At 46.5% G+C, this 21,326-nt stretch overlaps 1 protein-coding gene across 2 annotated transcripts in view; it reads left to right on the forward strand.

Annotated features, from left to right (window-relative positions):
• Positions 1–21,326, forward strand: part of LOC149315296 (E3 ubiquitin-protein ligase TRIM9) — a 74,759-nt gene that overhangs the window by 19,006 nt on the left and 34,427 nt on the right. For both annotated transcript variants that reach the window (XM_089522907.1, XM_089522908.1), the window contains exons 2-3: positions 693–788; positions 5,999–6,121. In XM_089522907.1, coding sequence (XP_089379033.1) covers positions 693–788; positions 5,999–6,121 — 219 coding nt within the window. The remainder of the gene's footprint in view (positions 1–692; positions 789–5,998; positions 6,122–21,326) is intronic.

Consider the following 21,326-nt stretch of genomic DNA (forward strand, 5'->3'; position numbering starts at 1 on the left):
ATTGCTGCCACCACCACCACATCCAGAAAGATGTGATGCTCCCCTAAGCAAGAAGAGGTTTTTGATTACAAAAGATCTCCATCCTCAAGGAAAGAGGAAATCACAGCAAAGAGCTATTGGGAAGGAGCCAAACAGGTCAGGAGGGGGAGGCTTTGGGATGGGGGAGCAGAGAGAAAGGTCCATGGTTTCACCCCCATCCTCACCCCCCAAAGGCATACCAAGAAGAGTCTCCCTCTTTATTTCCAGGGGGAGGTCATGGATGCTTCACCATTGCCCCCTCTAATAGTGTCACCTGGTGTGGTCCTCACCCCCTGCATCCCCCTAATGATGCCACTGGTAGAAGTGGTTCCACATGGCATAACATTGTATGCGCACCCAAGCCATGAGCATAAGTATGTGAAGGGGAGGGGTTATGAGAGCTTTCCCACCCCAATAAGAACGATGACCCCTTCCCCCAAATCTTCCTTCAGCCCTCAAATTTCTAGCATTGCAAAGAACAAGACACTGAAAACCACTGACACCTAGATCGCTTTTCTTTGCTGCACTTGCATTCTCTTGGTCGCCCTGCCTGCCCCTTTTCTTTGGATGCCTAAACTCTCTTTTTAAATGCTCAACTCAAGTTTGAAGTTACTGCAATGTGGTAACAAGGGCCCTTCTAACCTTTCCTTTTTCTCCTCCCTTCCTTCCTGCAGAGCCAGCTGTCGCAGGCGCTGAACGGCCTCTCAGACAGAGCAAAAGAAGCCAAAGAATTCCTGGTGCAGCTACGGAACATGGTGCAGCAAATCCAGGTATGGCTTTAAATATCCCACCTGGAAAGCAGAACCAGGAGGGAGAGCAGGGCCAGTGCGTGGCATTTGGGTGCCTAATGTGGACAGTCAAAACTGGACTCATGGTCACTGTCGATCCCCAGATGCGTGTTCTAATCAGTGTGTGTCCCCCTGCAACGCCTTTCTATGTAGTTCTCAAAAGTCTGAGGGCAACACAGAACATATACAGATTGAGATGTGTATGCCAGCTGTATGTGCAGAAGTTAAGTTTTGAAACTATATTTATACCTTATAACTATCCTTTTTTCCCTAGGAACTTGATCTAGTAGTGTTCCTGGTAGGTCATCAGTCTTTCAAAAACATGCTCTCTCCAAATATGAGATATTAAAATATGAGGACTCCAAAATACAATGCAGGGTATGCAGGGTATGCAGGGGTGGCTTGTTTTTGGAGCTGCCTCTTCCTCACAGAGGAGCTCTGTGCAAAGCCTGCCCAAAGTGCCACTGCTTCTGCTGAGAACAAAAACAAGCATTGAGACTTCATAAGACCAGGCACCCATTTCTGTCCAAACAGAACCAGTGACATGCCAGGCAGGCTTTAGCCGTAGCTCCTGCCTGCAAGGAAATCATGGTGGCAGCTTCAAAAATAGAAGATAGGCCAGTGGGGCCAATGGAGTGCTGGCCTAGCTGGCCCATGTTCACAAAGATGCAAAGTTGCACCAGATTCAGCCCAGCACATGTGGACACCATCGTAGTTGGTCAAGGGCTGGAATTGGCTATAATACTCTGGACTGGCCCTGGATTAAGAAGCTTGTGTATATGTGTCCAAGGTAGTGCTCTCACCCTGAGATTCATCCCCTTTTAGGGACCAGAGAAGAAGGGCTAGCCCTGAAATCTGGGAACGCTAATAACCAGATACTATCTTGTGAAAATCCACACATGCATAATAACTTTGGTCTCCACAACCCCCAGCTGGGCCTGATAACACCTCGCTAAACATGCTTGCTGAGTTAATGTTTAGTAACCCCTGAAGCAAAAATTAGGGCTAGCCCTTCTTCTCTGGATTGATTAAAAATGTGGCTACATCACGGATGGTTGGCTTCACTCTTCCATCTCTGCCGCCTGCTCTCCGTCCCTCAATTCCACTCTCATCCTCCTGTCTCCATGTGAGATGGAGCGTAACCCATCAAGGCATCCATCGTACGCTGCTGTCCTTTCTTCATCCCTTTCCACCTCTTCTCAGCATGTGGCTTCTTTATTTCATTTCGTAGAAATGTGGTTTTTGCCCAGAGGTTCTCTCACCCCACTTGGTAGGCATTTAAGAAAGGAAGCCCTCTTGGGACACAGGGATTGTGGGGAGGGTGAGCGGGGGCAATTATTCATAAATGTTTTAGGGAGAAAAATATAAAATCACAGCTTGCTCCAGCCGGAGTGAGTAGGCCTGGGGGTGTTGGTGGTTGCGTAACAACAACAGCAGCAGCAACAACAGCAACAACAACAACAACAACTATTATATTATAATAACGATTATATCAGTTATTGTCATCATCATCATCATCATCATCATCATCTTTATATGTACCCCTCCTTTCCCCCAAATCAGGACTGAAAACAGTTTACACATTAAAACAAATACATCATCGTTTAAAAAATACAGAAGATCTGGAATACCGGTCTCTCCAGGGCTATACACAGCATCGCTCCCAAGCGCCCTCTCAGACCCGCTTCCAAATGTAAGCCCTGGTATACGGAAGATCTCCGGGCAAGGAAGCGGGAGCTGCGACGGCTAGAGTACCGTTGGCGGAAACACCTTCGCTCACACGACAAGACTCTCCTAGCCCAACGGTTAGAGGACTACGGAGAGGCGATACGAGCAGCAAAGAATTCGTTCTATGGTGCTCGTATCGCGTCCGCGGAGTCGCGTCCAGCAGAGTTGTTCAGGGTAGTCAGGGAGCTAACTCAGCTCCCTCCTGCCCTGAACCAGATCCTGGAACCTTCTAAGGCCTGCTGTGACTTATTTAATGACTTCTTCGTGGATAAAACTTCTCGTATAAGCGAAGGTCTTAACGCCGACATTCAGGCAGAACCTAACGTAGAGGCGTCCAGGGCCTCCGTGGACTTAGTTAAGCTGGATCAGTTCGAGTTGGTTAGTACCGAGGATGTGGACAAGATCCTCGGAAGCGTTCGGAAGACAACCTGCTCTCTCGATCCCTGTCCTTCGTGGTTAGCAGCCCAGGGGGGACCGGTTGTAACCTCATTGTTGCACCGGATAATTAATACATCTTTGAGGGAAGGGCAATTTCCATCTGTTCTCAAATTGGCCGTGGTAAAACCTCTGTTAAAAAAGCCCTCCCTCGACCCCCTGGTGTATAATAATTATCGGCCTGTTTCACTGCTGCCATTTTTAGGGAAGGTGATCGAGAGGGCGGTTGCAATCCAGCTTCAGGGGGTCTTGGATGAAACGGATTATCTGGACCCATTTCAAACTGGCTTTCGGGCAGGTTATGGGGTTGAGACGGCCATGGTCGCCTTGGTCGATGATCTCCGTCTGGGCATCGACAGGGGAAGCGTGTCCCTGTTGGTGCTCTTGGACATCTCAGCGGCTTTCGATACCATAGACCATGGTATCCTTCTGGGACGCCTGGCAGAGGTGGGGATCGGGGGCACTGCGCTCCAGTGGTTCCGGTCCTACCTCTCCGGGAGGTCCCAGATGGTGCAGCTGGGAGACGTGTGCTCCGATGAGAGACCCCTTAAAACTGGGGTCCCTCAAGGGGCCATTCTGTCTCCCATGCTATTTAACATTTACATGAAACCGCTGGGAGAGATCATCCGGAGACATGGGGCGCGGGGTTATCAGTACGCTGATGACACCCAGATCATTTTCTCCATGTCTCCGACTGATGCAGTGACCGAGGATGGCGTCTCTCCTCTCGTGGCCTGTTTGGAGTCAGTAATGGGCTGGATGAGGGAAAACCAACTAAAGCTGAATCCAGAGAAAACGGAGGTACTCGTGATAGGTTCCCCTGGTCCAGGAATGGCGGTGGTTCCACCTGTCCTGAACGGGGTCACGCTCCCTGTGAAGGACTCCGTGCGCAGTCTGGGGGTGCTTCTTGACTCGTCCCTTCACCTGACTGCTCAGGTGAATGCGACGGTCAAGAGCACCTGTTATCAGCTTCGGCTTCTTCGCCAGCTGCGCCCATACCTGACCCAGAGGGACCTTGAAACCGTGGTACATGCCCTGGTAACCTCGAGATTGGATTTCTGCAATGGACTCTACATGGGACAGCCCTTGTACCTAACCCGGAAGCTTCAATTGGTGCAGAACATGGCTGCAAGGCTGGTCACTGGCACGTCCAGGGCCAGCCATATAACACCGGTTCTAAAAAACCTCCATTGGCTGCCCATTTGCTTCCGGGCGCAATACAAGGTGCTGGTAATGACCTATAAAGTCCTAAATGGCTTGGGCCCAGGCTACCTGAAGGACCGCCTCTCCCCATACATTCCGCCTCGCACCCTCAGAACATCTGGGCAGCAACTCCTTAGGGTTCCCGGGGCGAGGTTATCCTCCACTTCCAGGAGGTCTTTCTCCATCGCCGCCCCGGCCCTTTGGAACACGCTGCCCATAGAGCTCCGCTCAGTCACCTCCCTGGCCCAATTCAAACGGGAGTTGAAGACCCACCTGTTTGGCATCGCATTCCCCGATTAGTCCTTATAGGCCCCCCCCGCCATAAGGCCGCACAGGCAATGGGTTCTAACCCGGGGGCATTTCTCGTTGTTTTCTTCAGTGTTGTTTGTATTTTAATATTGTATATTGAAACTTTTTATGTAATTTTTAATCTGCTGTGAACCGCCCTGATCTTCGGAAGGGCGGTATATAAATAAACCATTTATTTTATTTATTTAACATTAAAATAGAATTAAATTATTAATGGTGTGTTGTTGTTGCTGTTATTATGTGTAGTCAAAACTAAACTGCTTAAACCCCTCCTTATATCTACACATATGGTGACCCCATCATAAGGTTTTCTTGGCAGAATTTCTTCTGAGGAAGTTTGCTATTGTCTTTGCCTGAGGTTGAGAGAGTGTGACTTGCGCAAGGTCACCCAGTGTGTTTTCAGGTCTGAGCAGAGATTCAAACCCAGGTATCCCAGGATTCTAGTCCAGCACTCAAATCACAGCACTATGCTGTCCCTGATAGCCAGGGCTTTCTTGGCAGGATTTCAGTGTGGTTTTTCATTGAATCATTGAATCATAGAGTTGGAAGAGACTGCAAGGGCCATCCAGTCCAATCCCCTGCTATGCAGGAAATCCAAATCAAAGCATCCTCGACAGATGGCCATCCAGCCTCTGTTTGAAGACCTCCAAGGAAGGAGACTCCACTACACTCCGAGGAAGGAGTGTGTTCCACTGTCGAACAGCCCTTACTGTCAGGAAGTTCTTCCTAATGTTGAGGTGGAATCTCTTTTCCTGTAGCTTGCATCCATTGTTCCGGGTCCTGTTCTCTGGAGCAGCAGAAAACAAGCTTGCTCCCTCCTTAATATGACACCCCTTTCAATATTTGAACAGGGCTATCATGTTCCCACATTAACTTTCTCTTCTCCAGGCTAAACATCCCCAGCTCCCTAAGTCACTCCTCACAGAGTTTGGTGGTTTCCAGACCTTTTACCATTTTGGTTGCCCTCCTGTGGACATACCCTTCTGCCTATGCTTCAGATAGACTTAAAAACAACAATGTGCTGTGTAGAACTGTATTCATATATTAAAAAGAAATTTATTTTTAATGGTACAAAACTGCTAAGGAGTTTTTTAGTGGCTTCCTAGACACTGGTCAGTGAGTGCCTGCAAAGGCAGTTTCCATTTGAAACAGGGCTCTCCATTTTCTGTAGTCTGTGTGGAGGCTGGACAGTGGCTGCATGGGTATCCCTCCATACCATCTTAATTGAGAACAACAATATCTTGACAAAATGCAGGCTGGTGACTAATAGCGTCATATATTGTTTTTTTCTTGTATGATTTTGAACACCTTTGCCTGACGAAGAAGCCAGTGGAGCTTTGAAAGCCTGCAACATGTATTTTGTGCATTTTGGTTGTTCCCATGAAGGTATCACTGTTTTGTGGATTTTGAGTGTTATTGTATTTTGCAGACCATTTTGTGCATCCAAGAAGAATGGTTGAGGTTGCCACAGCCCCTCTCCTTGTATTTCTGTGACTTTTTAATCTTTTAACCTACAGGAGAACAGTGTGGAGTTCGAAGCCTGCCTGGTTGCCCAGTGTGACGCATTGATCGATGCTCTCAACAGGAGGAAAGCCCAGCTGTTATCCCGGGTCAACAAGGAACATGAGCATAAGCTGAAGGTTAGTTTAAGGGCATATTGCTCAGCTTTCTCCAGTCTGGCACCCTCCAGAGATATTGTACTACTCCCTCAAGCCCCACATAGCCTGTGGTGAAATGCACATGCTTCTTCTTTTTTTCTTTTTTTGCTCAAAAACATGTTTTCTGCTCAGAAAACTTCTGTGTCCAAAATTGTGTGTATGCAAAACAAAACAAAAAAGCCCCATTGCAACACACTGGGATATTTGACTATGCGTAGAATACTGTGGAAAAATAATTGGTTTTCTACTGCACATGAAAAGAAACTACGGTAGCTATTCATCCTTACATATGAGAATGAAATAAGAATTTACATCCCTAGCCTTGGACCACCATCCTGGAGTTGCCTTTTGTCCTGGCACTTTTGCAAGGCAAGGCCAACATTTTCAAGCTGTAGGTTGCACCCAGCTCCAGCCAAGGTGGTTTTAGTGGCTTGTGCCTCCTTCATTGAGTTTGGTTTTACCAAAAATATCCTTCCCAATGCCTGGAGACAGGGATCTTGGAATTGTTTTTCAGGTGGAGGGACTCACTGTTGACAAGCAGGGCAATGTCTAAGTGCAGGTCCTTGCAATGTAAAGGTAAAGGTAAAGGTAGTCCCTTGGCATGATCATCTAGTTGTAGCCAACTGTAGGAGATTGTGCTCATCTCCATTACTAAGCCAAAGAGCCAGCGTTGTCAAAGGACTGCTCCAGTGGTCATGTGGCCAGCATGACTGCACTGAACACTATTATCTTCCTACCGAAGTGGTACCTATTTATCCACTTGCATTTGTATGATTTCGAACTGCTAGGTTGGCAGAGGCTGGACTAGTGATGAAAGCTCACCCCATCATGCAGCACTTGGGCCTTGAACTGCCAACCTTCTAATCTTCCTATCGTCAGAATTAGTGTCTTAACCACTAAGCCACTGCATCCCGCAGGTCCTTGCAAGGGGACACAGGGTACTTTCCCCAGCCATTACTATTTAAACATCCTTTAATATGAAGACTTGTACAAATACAGGGTCTATTTAGAAGTGTCCTCCATGTGCTCAGTGGAGCTTACTCCCAAGTAAGTTTACATAGGACAGAAGGCAGGCAGCCTTTATTATTATTATTGGGTGGGCTCAATGGTAATTGCTGTGTGAGCTTTCCTCAGTGCTTAATATTCTAGAATGTTGTGTCCTGTTCTGGGCACCACAATTCAAAAAGGATGTTGAGAAGCTGGAGCGTATGCAGAGGAAGGAAGGTGACAAAAATGATGAAGGGTCTGGTGACCATGCCTATGAGGAAAGACTTAGGGAGCTGGGGATGTTTAGCCTGGGGAAGAGAAGGTTGGTGATATGATTGCCTTGTTTAAATATTGGAAGGGATGCCATATTGAAGATGGAACAAGCTTGTTTTCTGCTGCTCCAGAGACTAGGACCTGGAGCAATGGATGCAAACTACAGAAAAAGAGATTCCACCTCAATAATAGGAGGACTTTCCTGACAGTAAGGACTGTTCGACAGTGGAAGATGTTGCCTTGGTGGTACTGGAGTCTCCTTCTTTGGAGGTTTTTAAACAGAGGCTGGATGGACTGCATTGGTTGTGTCTTTCTGAATGACAGAATGGGGTTGAACTGGAAGGCCCTTGAAGTCTCTTCAAACTCTAGGATTCTATGATCCTATGATAAACATTTAGTACAGTGGACCCTCCATATTTGTGGGTTTTGTCATCCACAAATTCAACCAAAGATGGATTGAAAAGCCTCCTCCTCTTCTGTTGGCAGTGTGCCTCCATCAGCCCCACTCTGCTCCAGATGTGAAGCCTCTCTGAACTCCTGTGCTTTCAGGAACAGGACCCCCTGCTCTGGAAGGACCCTCTGTTGGCTACAGATTGGCACGGGACTTCTGGCCTTCCATCCTGTGATCAAGTGATCCTATCACCTGCATGTATGTCTTCAGTGGGGCTCTCTGGAAAGGATCTTTCCACCCTCTTTCCCTTCCCCTGCCTCTGCCTACTGTTCTTATACGAGGAACTTGAGCATCTGCAAATTTTGGTATCTGCAGCAGGTTCTGGCACCAATCCCCCATGAATGCCAAGGGCCAAATACATATTTGATTCATTATTGCTGAGGAAGGTCAATATACACAAGGTCTCAGTGGTTGCACAGATTATTTTTAGGAGGACCCAGACCCCTCAGACTCATCTTGTAGGGAGGTAGATTAAGGTAAAAACACTAATGGGATTCTAGGCTGCATTAATAGTAGTGTCTAGATCAAGGGCAGTAACAGTACTACTCTGTTCTGCTTTGGTCAGGCCTCACCTGTCATATTGTGCCACTTCTGGGCAACACAATTCAAAAAGGATGTTGAAAAGCTGGAAAATGTCCAGGGGAGGGTGGCTAAAAGGGTGAAAGATCTAGAAGCACAGCCTATGAGGAGTGACTTAGGGAGCTGGGTATGTTTAGCCTGAGGAAGAGATGGTTAGGAGGTTGAAATATTTAAAGGAATGTTTTACGGAAGATGGAGCAAATTGATTTTGTGCTGCTTCAGAGAATAGCAACTGGAGTATTGGATTCAAACTACAGGAAGAGAGATTCCACCTCAACATTAGGAAGAATTTCCTGACAGTAGGAGCTGTTCGACAGTGGAACACAGTTCCTTGGAGAGTGATGGAGTCTCTTTAAACAGAGGCTGGATGGGCATCAGTCAGGGATGCTTTGATTGTGTCTTCTTGCATGGATGCCCTTTGTGGGCTCTTCCAACTCTAGGATTCTACTTCTCCCTCCATTTCTAGGGCCCATGCCTGGAGACTTCCAATATGACAAATTGGCATTTAAATCAATAGGGGGTGGGGGTGAGGTTCAGAAAATGTGTCCATCCCCTTGCTTTAATAGAACTCCCTTGCTGAGCTTTGCAGTTCCACTCTATTCTTCTCTCTCTTCTGTTGTCATTCTCTTGGACTCTGACATCCAATGCAGGAAGAGAATCCTGATGTGAAGGCTGAGATGGATTAGGAGAAGGTGCAGTGGGTCCCGGGAGGGAGGGGCCTGAAGATTGCTTAGGCAACAGTTGCTATAGGAACAGCCTAGGATGGATGGAGGGTCTGGCTAGGCTGTGCGTGCCATGGACTAACGGCAGCAGATAAAGCCCTCCAGAGTGACCTTGGAGGGGGGCGGGAGGAGGGCTGCCTACAGATTCCTGGTGGAAGGTTACAGTGAGGTCCCTTCCAGCTGAGTGGGAGACTGGGGCTGGCTGCCTTCGGGTGGAAAAGATACACAAGCAAGGCTTACAAAGGAATCTTGAAGTACCTTTGAGACTGACTGAAAGAAAGAAGCTGGTGACATAGGCTTTTGTAGACGTGAGATTCCAGCCTCATGAGGACTCTCTTGGTAGTCCATCACATCTTCTTTATGGTTTCCACACTACATTCCAATACATTCATGTAGTTATCTACTCACCTTGGCTTTAGGTAACATCCTTCCTCCTGCATTTGTCCCCCAAGGACCATAGTTGAAACTAAACTTGCCACCTTATCTCCAGGCCCACGAGGTTTGCATTTCTAGTGCTATTCTCATACACAGCCTGTTTATATAGGCCTCTCCCTGAACCCTGCATTCCATACATCTGAGGAAGAAGGCTCAAGTCTATGAAAGCTCATGCTACCAACCTCTCTCTTTCATTTAGTCTCAAAGGTGCTACAAGATCCCTTTGCATACTGATTTTCCAGACTAACACAGCTATGTCTTTGAATACAAGCAAGGCGTATTTGTGTATGCACTAGTCGATTTCCAAGCACCTCTGCAAGACAGGCAGGGCAAAAGGGCAAGTGAGCTGCTCCTAACTGGGTCGACTGGACCCAGAGGTCTTCCCCTGGGATTGTGAAAGGGCTGCAGCAAATTGCTTTCCGGTCCAGTTAACCTAAATACAGTTTATCTGCTCAGCAGAATGCAGCTTTGCCTCTTTTTCTCTGCATGCACAGAGAGTGGCATCCACAGAGCTTGGGGCTCTCTTGATGCCTTCCCATCCTTCCATTAGGCCTTCATCTATCTGAGCACTGCTGATATTTTTAGGGCAAAGAGCACCATATCACTCTTCACTATGGCTTAACAGCAGCCATGCTGATTGAGACCAAATATCTCTCTAGGCCAGCATTCTGCTTGCATGGCAGCCTATGAGATGCAGCAGGAATCAAATGCAACTCCAGTGGAGGGTTTAATGAATCAGTGTGGGCTTGCAATTGACCTACACCCCAACTTTTATGGGTTCATCCATTCCCTATGAAAGAGTGTGTGTGTGTGTGTGTGTGTGTGTGTGGTGGGGGCGTACTGCCTGATGTTTGGATATTCAAAGTGAGAGATCTCTGGAAGCATTTTGTGGCATTGAAGGCTGGCAGCCCTGATGTTACTGAGGGGCAGTAAATCCACTCTACAGTTTAGCCTGTACTTTGAAGTGCAAACTTTAAAGAAGCCATTCAAAGTGCTGAACATTGGTGGTGTTTAAAGCTTTCAGGACTAGAGACTGGAAGCATTTTAGAGAAAACTACAGCCACCATTTTCAAGTTGTTGAATTCTGGAACTGCCTATCTCACATTCAGTAAGGATGCCATATGGAATTACAAAAACCACACACAAAAGTCTCAGGGATTGCAGCTAAGATTATCCTTCTTACAAGAGAGAGATGGATGGGCCTGGGGTGACTGAAAGTCAATCCTAAGTGTGGCAGAAACAGCAGGAAGAAGAAACAGCTGACTTTGTAAAGCTGATAATGAGCTTTTGGGGTCTCTTCAAAGGACTGAGTGCAACTTTATTTTTCTTCAGCGTTTATTTGCACAACATTGGTAATGCAGAGTTTGATGCTGCTCCTCTGAGTCCTTTCTTGTCCATTGGAAGGATTTTTGAGATGTGAAAATGATAACTATTTCCTTGCAGGCCTAAGTGGGAAGAGTTTCAGAACTCAGATGTGGGTATTTTTGTCTGATGAAGACTCAGGTGAAATTTGTGGAAGCAGAGTTGCACATATGTTGCCGTTGTGCATATGGTGCCATTTCAGATTGTACAGGTAGCTGTGCATTGTACACCGTGCATTGCACACGCAGATGTGCTTTGTACATTGCAGTCATGCATTTCATATCTGCCTGCACACTCAGGTATTTAGTGTTGCAATTCACCATACAGAATTGTCTCCGTGAGTGTAAAGATATACCCTGTCTGGGTTAGGGTTGTGGCCAAATATGTCCAACTGCTTCCATAGGGGAACATACACATATATAAGACACCAAAAGGATTCCTTGGTGCCATTTTAGAGAGAAATAAAATGCAAAAGGTACAGGAGAAGAATGAGGGTTGAAGGCAAGGAGTTTACCCATCCATTTCTTCCCATTCCTTGCTGAACGAATCTACAGAGATGCCTTTGTTTCTTGGGTGGGGCCCAAGCTGTTCCTGGGAACTGTACAATTCTGTCTGACAACCAGAGAGTTCCTCTTCATTGAGATTAGCTAGCTGGGGTGATTCAGTCATTAATCATCCTGCTTCCAGTCCTACGCTGGAAACAAGCATCTTGAAGATTGCATTAAGCCCACTTGCTAGTTAAATGCTAAGGACAATTCACAAGGGATTTGAGACAGGAATGCCAAAGGGGCAGGAGGGGGGAGATGGCTTAAAACTCTCCCCACTGCAGGCTTAACCTCCTTTCCAAACTGGAGCCCTTTGGGTGTGATGGACTCCTATTTGTGTCATTGGTTGTGATCCTGCATCAAAGAGAGGGAGGGTAAATTTGCACTCACAGGAGTACATAATAATAATAATAATAATAATAATAATAATAATAATAATAATTTATAAACTGCTTTTCCAAATTTGATCAAAGCAGTGTACAACACAAAACAAAAATGTGAGACAATAAAACAAATCAATAACACATATCATTAATTAAAATTATATAAAAAAGTGTACAAATATTAAAACCCAGAAAAACAAACTAGCTAGATCACCCAATTGCATATCAAGGGGAGAACAGAATGGAATCAAGACACATGGGGGAAAGCTTGTCGAAAAAGAAAGGTCTTAAGAGTCTTCTTAAACATGTCAAGGGAGGAGACAGAGCGGAGCTCGTCAGGAAGGGAGTTCCAGATCTGCGGGGCCAAGGTAGAAAATGCCCTATGTGAAGACGAGGAGTATCTTGTCTTTGGAACCCTCAGCAAATGCTTCCCGACCGATCTGAGAGTGCGGGGTGGATTATATGGGGAGAGGCGGTCCTCTAAGTACCCTGGGCCCAAGCCATTTAGGGCTTTATAGGTAATAACCAACACCTTGTATTGCGCCCAGAAGCGAATAGGCAGCCAATGTAGGTCTTGTAAAATAGGTGTTATATGGCTAGTCCTGGAGCATCCAGTAACCAGCCTTGCTGCCATATTCTGTACTAACTGAAGCTTCCGGATTTGGTACAAGGGTTGCCCCATGTAGAGTGCATTACAGAAATCCAACCGAGAGGTTACCAGAGCATGTGCAACCGTTTCAAGGTCCCTCCGGCCCAGGTAGGGTCGCAGCTGGCGTATCAGCCGAAGCTGGTAACAGGCGCCTCTGACCGTCGCATCCACCTGAGATGTCAGGCGGAGTGACGAGTCCAGAAGCACCCCCAGACTACGAACTGAGTCCTTCAGGGGAAGCGTGACCCCATTCAGGACAGGTGGACAAATTTCCTTCCCCAGGCCAGGGAAACCAATCATGAGTACTTCCGTTTTCTCTGGATTCAGACTGAGTCTGTTTTCCCGCATCCAGCCCATTACTGACTCCAGACAGGCATTTAGAGGAGAGATGCCATCCCTAGTCACTGCATCAGTCGGAGGCACAGAGAAACATATTTGGGTGTCATCAGCGTACTGATAACACCGCGCCCCATGTCTCCGGATGATCTCGCCCAGCGGTTTCATGTAAATGTTAAATAGCATGGGAGACAAAATCGCTCCTTGAGAGACACCAGATGTTAGTTCTCTCTTATCGGAACAGCAGTCCCCCAGCTGCATCATCTGGAATCGACCCGAGAGGTAGGAACGGAACCACTGAAGTGCAGTGCCCCCAATTCCCAACTCTCTCAGGCGTTCCAGAAGAATACCATGGTTGATGGTATTGAAAGCCGCTGAGATGTCTAAAAGCACTAACATGGACACACTACCCCTGTCCATGCCCAGACGGAGATCATCGACTAAGGCGACCATGGCAGTCTCAACTCCGTAGCTCGCCCGGAAGCCAGTTTGAAATGGGTCTAGAAAATCCATTTCGTCCAAGATCGCTTGAAGCTGGAAAGCAACCGCTCTCTCGATCACCTTCCCCCAAAAAATGCAGCAACGAAACAGGCCGATAATTATTCCGAATCAAGGGGTCTAGGGAGGGCTTTTTTAGCAATGGTTTTACAACAGCCGATTTTAAGCTAGATGGAAACCGTCCTTCCCTGAAAGATGAATTAATTATACAGCGTAACATGATAGTTACAGCCGTTCTCCCCTGGGCTGCCAACCATGAAGGACAGGGATCAAGAGAGCATGTCGTCTTCCTAATGCTTCGAAGGATCTTGTCCACTTCCTCAGTACTCACAGACTCAAACTGATCCAGTTTAACAAAGTCCACGGACGCTCTGGACGCCTCTACTCTGGGTTCTGAAGAAATACTGGCGTCGAGATCAGCCCTTATCCAAGAGATTTTATCTGCGAAGAAGTTGTTAAAGTCATCACAGCAGGCTTTAGATGGTTCCAAAATGGGGTTCAGGGAGGGGGGTAGTTGAGTAAGCTCCCTCACTACCCTGAACAGCTCTGCCGGACGCGACTCCGCGGACGCAATACGTGCAGCATAAAACGAATGTTTAGCTGCACTTATTGCCACTCCGTAGGCCTTCAAAAGTGACTCTAGGAGTGCCTTGTCGGATAAGTGATGGTGTCTTCGCCAGTTGCGCTCTAGTCGTTGTGCGACCCACTTCCTTGTCCTGAGGTCTTCCATATACCAGGGTTTTTTATTGGAAGCAGGCCAGAAAGGACGCTTGGGAGCGATACTGTGTATAGCCCTGGAGAGATCATTATCCCAGATGTTAGTCAGGGCCTCAACAGAATCGCCATCAGTTCCAACCACATACCCCTCTAAGGCTTCTTGGAACCTTTTGGGTTCCATCAGCCTTTGAGGGTGGACCATCCTAATAGGTCCGCCACCCCCGGGAGGGATTTGGGTAGATGCCTTGATGTTAGCCTCGACCAGGAAATGGTCCGTCCATGATAGGGCAGAGATATTAGTTACCTCTGCCCACGGAGTCTCCATGTCCGTACAAAAGATGACATCAAATGTATTACCAGCAGAATGCGTGGGCCTCGAGACCAATTGGGACAGGCCCATGGCAGTCATGGTAGCCATGAGCTCCCAAGCCGCACCAGTTGGATACTGGCTGGCCTCGAAAGGGATGTTGAGGTCCCCCAGGACAAGAAGCCTAGGGGACTCCAACACCAGTTCCGAGACCAGCTGTGCCAGCTCGGCCAGGGAGTCTGTTAGCGCACGGGGTGGTTGGTAGACCAACAGAATCCCCAGACTGTCCCTAGCCTTCATGGTCAGGTAAATACACTCGATGAAATCAGTTTTCCGGACATGGTTCCTAGTCAGGGAAAGGATGTTCTTATGAATCAAGGCAACCCCCCCCCCCTGCCCACCTAACCTGATCTGGTCCTTAACTGAGTACCCAGCTGGTAGGGCCTGCGCCCACACTGCTTCACTCTCAAGCCCAAGCCAGGTCTCAGTAATGCAAGCCAGGTCACAGCTCTTATCATGTATAAGATCGTATATTATGTTGGACTTATTCCTTACGGACCTGGCATTGCACAGGAGCAGAGACAGGGTTTGTGGTACAGTTGGACTGACCCTCAGATCTCTTTGGTTAGGAGAGTGGATGGAAGGAGAGATAGATATTACGCATCGATCTCACCTTCCCTTCCGATAAGTTTCCACTCTCCTACCACTGTATCTCCCCCTGCCCCACACTACTCCAATAGGTGCTCCGCTAAAACCAATATCATCTCCAGTCACCTCATCAAGCTGTACACACCCCATGTCTAGCAAATCTCCCCCCAACAATACACAAAAGCTGCAACAAAGAATGACTAAAAACCAAGTCATTCCAAGGCAGCAAACACAGCTAACAATATCCCACCCTACTCTACTCCCCTCTGCGCTACTGTGCAGTTGCGCTGCTGCGGAGCTGAGATGGATTCAAGCTGGCGGCGTCCCTTGGAAATGCACAGCTGCGCAAGGTCTTATTGTCCAAAGGGGCCGCAACGGCGGCAGCAAAGCAGCAACAACAACAGTGTCCCCAAGTGAGCAAAGAGGGAGCCTCTGTTGGGGGCGGGATGAGGAGGGCCCCAGCGAACAGGGCTTTATGGTGTGCCTCTGCCACTGACACACCCCTCCCTGCCTTCCCCAGGTGTTCCTGGGCTTCCCTCAGTGCTGGCTGCGGCGCTGAGATGGATTTAAGCCGGCGGCGTCCCTTGGAAATGCGCAGCTGCGCAAGGTCTTATTGTCCAAAGGGGCTTCAACACTTTTAGAATCAAAACCCCATGATAGGTTTGCCTTAGGCTCACCATAACTCGGAAATGACTCAAAAGCACACAACAACAACCCTTAGAATCATAGAATTGGAAGAGATCTCCAGGACCATTCAGTCCAACCTTTTTTAGCCATGCAGGAAGACACAATCCAAGCCCTCCCAACAGATGGCCATCCAGCCTTTGTTTAAAAATCTACAAAGAAGGAGACTCCACCACTTTCTGAGGCAGCAACATATTCCACTGTTGAGCAGCTCTTATCAGCAGGAAGTTCTGCCTAATCTTTAGGCGGAATCTCTTTTCCTGCAGTTTGAATCCATAGTTCTGTGTCGTAGTTTCCAGAGCAGAAGAAGTCAAATTGTTCCATCCGCAATATGACATCCCTTCAAATATTTAACCATGGCTATAATGGCACCCATAACCTTTTCTCCAGGCTAAACATACCCAAGTGGGTAGGCTGGGAGAGACAGCAACTGGAACAAAGGAAGTAGGGATTAAACCTAGATAATCAAACACTAACCATTACACTATGCTGCCTCAGAGGAAGCCACTTGGTTTCTGGCTGCCCAACATCCTCAAATCACTTTGACATCTGTGTCCCCTCAGGATCCAGGGAGAGATGGTTTTCAAAATAGTTTTTAAAGCAGCTTTTAACTTAATAATGTTATACTATTACAACTGTTAAATGATATTTCAGCATTATAAAAAAAATTGCTCTCTTTTATCTCTGACCTGATTTTACCCTGTTTGCCATATCATTATGAGCCACCTGAAGTCCCTGTCTTGGGAGAAAGGAAGGAGGCAAACGTCCAATAAATAATGGCTGTCATCCTGAGAGTGACTTACAACTGCATCAGATCCCCTACAGAAGTAGTTGGGCATTTTTGTCTGACATGCAGATCCACACTGAGGTGACATTTGCCCAAGCAGAGTTGTGCATGTGACCCCACTGCAAATGTGGTGCCACTGTGCTTAGTACACGGAGACGTGCATTGTGCATTGTTGTTATGTGCCTCTAAGTCGTTTCCAACTTATGGTGACTCTAAGACATTGTCCTCTTCCCTCCTTTGGCCACAAAATAGTTCTGTGTGTGTATACACACATGCAATGGGCATGTAGAGGACTGTTGAGCTCTGTGTGCAGGGTGAAAGAGTGCCGTACTGTCTTGTGCAATGCACAATCCTGGCTCAAAAATACTTTTGAGAGCATTCATGTATAGCCCTCACCAAGTTGGACCCTTGTGATAAGGACTGACTAGTGGGAGGCTGGGGAGGGTCTTCCTGTTGTTGTTGGGGTTGTGTGCCTTCAAGCTTTTTCTGACTTATGGCAACCCTAACACAAACCTATCATGGGGTTTTCTTGGCTTATTTCTTGAGATGGGGTTTGCCATTGCATCACCTGAGGCTGAGAGCATATGACTTGCTCAAGGTCACCCAATGGGTTTCAATGGCTGAGTGAGGATTCAAACACTGGTCTCCAAAGTCATAGTCCAATACTCCAACTACTACACCATGCTGACTCCATGATTGCAACTATGTGTTGCAATCACGCATTTCACGTTTGTTTGCACATTCAGTTGTGTGGTGTTGTTACTCCCTGTTGTACAATCATTACAAGAGCTTAACAAAGTCCACAGATGCTCTGGACTTCTACAAGTGTTGAAGCCTTATCCTCAAATGGGTTCAGTACCTTGGAGAGCTCCAGCAAAATGCTCCTGTAAAACTCTGTATGGATTCACCATCCAAAACCAAGCCGTCAGTTGCTGCTACCACAGCAATATATGTGAAGCACAGCAATACATGTGAAAGGATCTAGGAGTCTTTTAGTAGACTCACAAACTGAACATGAGTTAACAGTGTGGTGCGGCAGCTAAAAAGGCCAGTGTGATTCTAGACTGCACCAACACAGAATCCTAGAGTTGGAAGAAACCGCAAGGGCCATCCAGTCCAACCCCATTCTGCCATGCAGGAACTCTCAATCAAAGCATCCTCATTGACAGATGACCATCCAGCCTCTTAGAATCATAGAATCATAGAATCGGAGAGTTGGGAGAGACCGCAAGGGCCATCCAGTCCAACCCCCTGCCATGCAGGAAATCACAATCAAAGCATCCCCAACCATCCTCCTAATATTGAGGTGGAATCTCTTTTCCTGGAGCTTGCATCCATTGTTCTGGCTCCTGTTTTCTGGAGCAGCAGAAAACAAGCTTGCCCCCTCCTCAACGTGACATCCCTTCAAGTATTTAAACAGGGCTATCATATTACCTCTTAACCTTTTCTTCTCCAGGCTAAACATCCCCAGATCCCTAAGTCATTCCTCACAGGGCATGGCTTCCAGACTCTTCACCATTTTAGTTGCTCTCCTTTGGACGCGCTCCAGTTTCTCAACATTCTTTTTAAATTGTGGTGTCCAGAACTGGACATAATATTCCAGGTGGGCCTTGACCAAAGCAGAATATAGTGGCACTATTACTTCCCTTGATCTAGACACTATACTTCTATTGATGCAACCTAAAATTGCAATGGCCTTTTCAGCTGCCACATCACACTGTTGACTCATGTTCAACTTGTGGTCTACTTGGACTCCTAGGCGGGTTACACACCACCATTTAGTACGTAATGAATACGTTCTAGGGTTAGGAAGGGGCGGTGCTTCCTCACCCCCCTAACCTTAGTACGTATTCTGTACGTACAATATGGCGGTGGCCGTTCCACACGGCTGCCACCATATTTACATATCGGACGCTGTGCGTCCGCACATGTCGCGGCATCTATGACATCGTGAGTCTGCCCCTGGCGCCTCGCGATGTCATAGAGGCGCAGCTTAAAGAAGCTCCATTTTGGAGCTTCTTTTTCGGTCCGTGCGGGAGCCACGCAGTGTGGCTGCTGTGGCTCCCGCACGGAGAAAGCGGCGGCGGCGGCAGACCACTGCAAAGCGGCAGTCTGTAACCCGCCCTAGATTCCTTTCACACGTAGTTTCCTTCAGCCAGGTGTCCCCAATCGTATATCTGTGCATTTCATTTTTCTGCCCTAAGTGCAGTTCCTTCAACAGAAGTACAGGAAGAGATAGTACCACTCTGTTCTGCTTTGGTCAGGCCTCACCTGGAATACTGTATCTAGTTCTGGACACCACAAGTAAAAAAAGACAAGCTAGAACATGTCCAGGGAATGGTGAGCAAGATGGCAAAAGTTTTGGACACCAAGCCTCATGAAGAATGACTTAAGGAGCTGGGTGTGTTTAGTGTGGAGAAGAAAAGGATGAGAGGTGACACAAATAGCCATCTATCAGTACCTAAAGGGATGTCACATCAGAGATGAAGAGGGGTTGTTTTCTGTTGCTCCAGGGACAAGAACATGAACCAATGGATTCAAATTACAAGAAGAGATTCCACCTAAACATTAGGAAGAACCTTTTGAATACTAAAGCTATTCAACAGTAGAACAGATGGTGGTGATTTTTGGAGGTCTTTAAACTGAGGTTAGATGGACATCTTTTGTGATCGCTGTAACAGTGTATTGCTCCATGGCTGGGCATTGAACTAGCTATCCCTTGCAGCCCCTTCCAACTTCCAACTAAGATTCTATTGAATAGATTTGTCTTTCATTATATCAATAATTTCTACAGAACAATGCCTTTGGACTTTTTTGTGGCTGAAGCATGGCATTCTTGTTGCTGCAAAATATACATAGCTCAGTTTTTAACCTTGTACAACCAATATTGCAGTGGCAGAGATGAAAGCTGCCAGATATCGCAAGTACAATCCTTTAAGTAGATTAAACGCTCATCAAACTTATTCCAGAAAATGAGAGCTAATTGAGCACTCTCTGACGGTCAGGCTTGCACTACAGACTATTTATATCAAACTATTTGAGGAGGAGTTCTTTGCAAAGATGTTTGTAATGTATTATTAATCCTACTTAATGTATAGACACGATGCATTTAAGCTGCCTGTGCTGTTGCTGCTGATACAAAAATGCTATGTTCACTTTATTACTCCATCCAGATGTTGCTGTGCTCACTTTATTACCACATCTAGATGTTGTGGTTGCTGAAGGAGTCCTTTGCGTGAAGGCCAGAATCCATTTGTTGTCTCATGCATGTTCCTCTATGGAAGCAATAGGACATTTTTATTCAATGCACAGTAATACTTCATTGAGTTCAAGGTGATAGCAGCAGAGTTACACCTGTAGTGTAACTGTGCATTGCACATCCAGATGGACATTTCTAATTGTGCACACAGCATTCACATTTGCACTTGGTTGTGCATTCAGTTGTGCCACATTACAATTTAACACAAGGGTGGCATAGTACAGCCAATGTCTAATTATATAAACCTCACCTTCAAAAAGGGGCTTTTCACCCTTCAGGGCAGCTTTACAACAATAAAACAAAGTGTAATAGATACAAAATTAACAGCATTTGAATTAATAACTAATAGCAAGGATATAAATCCAGCATTTAAATGATGTATTAATTATATGAAATTGTTCAAAAGACTTGCACAACTTTGTTTCCAGTGCTTTCCATTGAATGTGGACTTCTGTAACAAACAACCACTTGTGTAGGAAAACTTATGCATGTCTAAGTCACCAACAGGATGCTAGAAAAGAGGTGCCTTTGATTGTTGGTTAAAGCATGCAGTCAGTTGACATCTTTTGCCATTTGACATAATGGTTGCACAGTGTGAATACCATGCAGTTGCACATACAAGATGTATGTATAACTCTTGCTCCAGAAGTGGGTGTTGTCCCAGGGCTCTCCAAGCATTCTTTTGGTGTCAGACACTGACACACATTACTCAGTGGTGTCACTAAGGTTGACGTCACCCGGTGCAGTAACTCATGGTGTCACCTGGCTATTGACATCCTCCCATACAACACCATAAAGAATCCTTTGTCATGCTTTTATTACTAATGTTAGTCATAAATCATAATTCTCATATATCACTGAATGTAATGGCAATAGCTGTGACGTGAACATAAATAGTTGTGACATAAAGCACTAGACAAGGTCCTAGAGAGTAAAGATATACAACTGAGCACTAAAGTTAGAATTGTCCAAGCCATTGTACTCCTGTACAATGTACGAATGTGAGAATTAGACAGTGAAAAAAAGCAGATAACAAGAGAATCAACTCTTTTGAGATGTGGTGTTGGAGAAGAGTGCTGAGTGTACCATGGACAACCAAAAAGACAAACAAATGGGTGCTAGAACAAATCAAGCCAAAGGCAGATGTTTGGGGAGCAGTAGTATCACCCTCCCTTAGGTTGTCACCTGGTGCGGTCTGCACACCCACCCCTGCTTCCAAGGGTTATATAGTGCAGAAGCAAACAGAAAATCAAAGTATGCAAGCACTAGCCATCTCCCCTCCTCCAGAGCTCTGAGAATGGCACAACCAAATTAGCAACAGAAAAATCCATCCTCCCAATCCATTCTCTGCCTTCATAGCTTTTCCCAGCCTCAAACTGCAAAGTAAATAGAAAAAGTATCCAACAAGGTGACTAATACAAATGGGACTTTTTAAGCCACTGGGCAGCTGTTAATTTTGGGAAGTGATGCTAACAAGAGCTTCAAAAACCCTTCTACCTGGTAACAGAGGCCCTACTCATTGCAGTCACATCTTGGCCAGGCTCTTTGCACATGCTCAGAAATTT

Source organism: Sceloporus occidentalis, unplaced genomic scaffold, assembly GCF_023333645.1.
Source record: "Sceloporus occidentalis isolate IW3139 unplaced genomic scaffold, rSceOcc1.0.p SCAF_4, whole genome shotgun sequence".
Taxonomy (NCBI): domain Eukaryota; kingdom Metazoa; phylum Chordata; class Lepidosauria; order Squamata; family Phrynosomatidae; genus Sceloporus; species Sceloporus occidentalis.